This window comes from Hipposideros armiger, unplaced genomic scaffold (assembly GCF_001890085.2).
Source record: "Hipposideros armiger isolate ML-2016 unplaced genomic scaffold, ASM189008v1 scaffold_60, whole genome shotgun sequence".
Taxonomy (NCBI): domain Eukaryota; kingdom Metazoa; phylum Chordata; class Mammalia; order Chiroptera; family Hipposideridae; genus Hipposideros; species Hipposideros armiger.
Genome location: NW_017731410.1, coordinates 3,942,006 through 3,943,516, shown reverse-complemented (window position 1 = coordinate 3,943,516; position 1,511 = coordinate 3,942,006). Strand labels below are relative to the sequence as shown.

At 37.9% G+C, this 1,511-nt stretch overlaps 1 protein-coding gene across 1 annotated transcript in view; it reads right to left on the bottom strand.

The window, feature by feature from the left end:
• Window positions 1-244: 244 nt before the first annotated feature.
• The window catches only part of GZMK (granzyme K), a 42,746-nt gene continuing 41,479 nt past the window's right edge, over window positions 245-1,511 (bottom strand). Inside the window, exon 6 of the mRNA XM_019641430.1 lies at window positions 245-297. Within this exon, the coding sequence (XP_019496975.1) occupies window positions 245-297 (53 nt within the window). The remainder of the gene's footprint in view (window positions 298-1,511) is intronic.

Genomic DNA, 1,511 nt, shown 5'->3' with positions numbered 1-1,511 from the left:
CTGGTTTATGTCAGAATAAATACTGATTATAATCAACAGTCTTTAGGGGGGATTGTGGTAAGTAGTCTTCTTTCTGGCCCAGGTCTAGCTCATGGGTCAGGCAGCAGTGATGTCCTGGAGCAGTGTCTCCTCCACACTCCACCCCTCCCTCATGACCGGCTCCTAACAATCTCACACCGCCCCCTCCTCTGCGAGGTGCCTTGAATGGTCAGCAAGGGGCTTCAGTGTCAGGCAGGTAGCTCGCTCAGATGCCGATTAACTGCATGAAGACACAATCCACAGCAATAATATAGGCACCTACAAGAAAAAAAGACACATTGAGACAAGCAATCCAAGTATTAGTACCAATTGTTTTGCACCATTCCCAATCCCCTCACCCCAAACTAATGTGTAACAAAAAGAGATATTGGCAGATTCATGTGTCATAAAAACATGACATCCTCTCTGGATGATGGCCAACCGGCCATTTGTGAGTACGTCTCATCTGAGGAGTTTTGATGTAAAGCAAAACAGAGAAAAATGGGGAAATGCCTGGAGAAGGAGTTTGGTTTTTNTTCAAGTTAACTTTTGTGTATGGTTTGAGGTAGGGGTCCAGTTTCATTCTCTTGTATGTGGATATTCAGTTGTCCCAGCATTATTTGCTGAAAAGACTATTCTTTTCCCATGGAATTATATTGACCTTTTGGTCAAAAATCAATTTGCCATAAATGTTATAATTTATTTATTGACTCTCTGTCCTATAACACTGTCTAGCCTTACACCATCACTGCACTCTCTTGATTAGAGTAACTTTGTAGAAAGTTTTGAAATTGAAAAATGTGTGTCCACAAACTTTTTCACTAACTTTATTCTGTTCTAATAATATTTTTCAAGATTGTTTAACTTCGAATTATAAATTTAAAAAATTGTGTATGCAGGCTATTTCTTCCTGTTCTTGGGAAAAATTTTGATTTATTCCAACTGTGAATGAGCCATTGCAATATTGAAAGCCAGTAGTTCTCAGAGTGGATTGTGGACTCCTGATTGTTCCTGAGACCTTTTTAGGGTCTGCAAGGTCAAAACTATTTTCATAATAATGCTAAGATGTTGCTTGCTTTTTTGCCTGTGTGTTGACATTTTCACTGATGGCACAAAAGAAATAATGGGTAAAATGCTGGTGCCTTTGCATAAATCAATGCAGTAGCAACAAACTGTACTAGTAGTCACTGTATTATTTATTGTCAGGCACTCAATAAGAAAAGGAGAAAGTCAGTTTCACTTAAGAATGAAAAAGATGAAACAGCAGAAGCAGCAAAAATATTTTTAATTTCAACACATCTTTATCTTGTAGTAAATGTCGTTTTAACGTGATGCGGGAAGTATGCAAAGTTTGCATACAGCATTTTGGCTTCACACTGAAGTACTATGGTTGCCTTGAGGAAAGCCCTAGTGAAACTTTTTAAATTGTGAACTGATCTATCTCTTTCATGGAATACTATTTTTACTTGAAAGAATGCTAACAAACTATGATT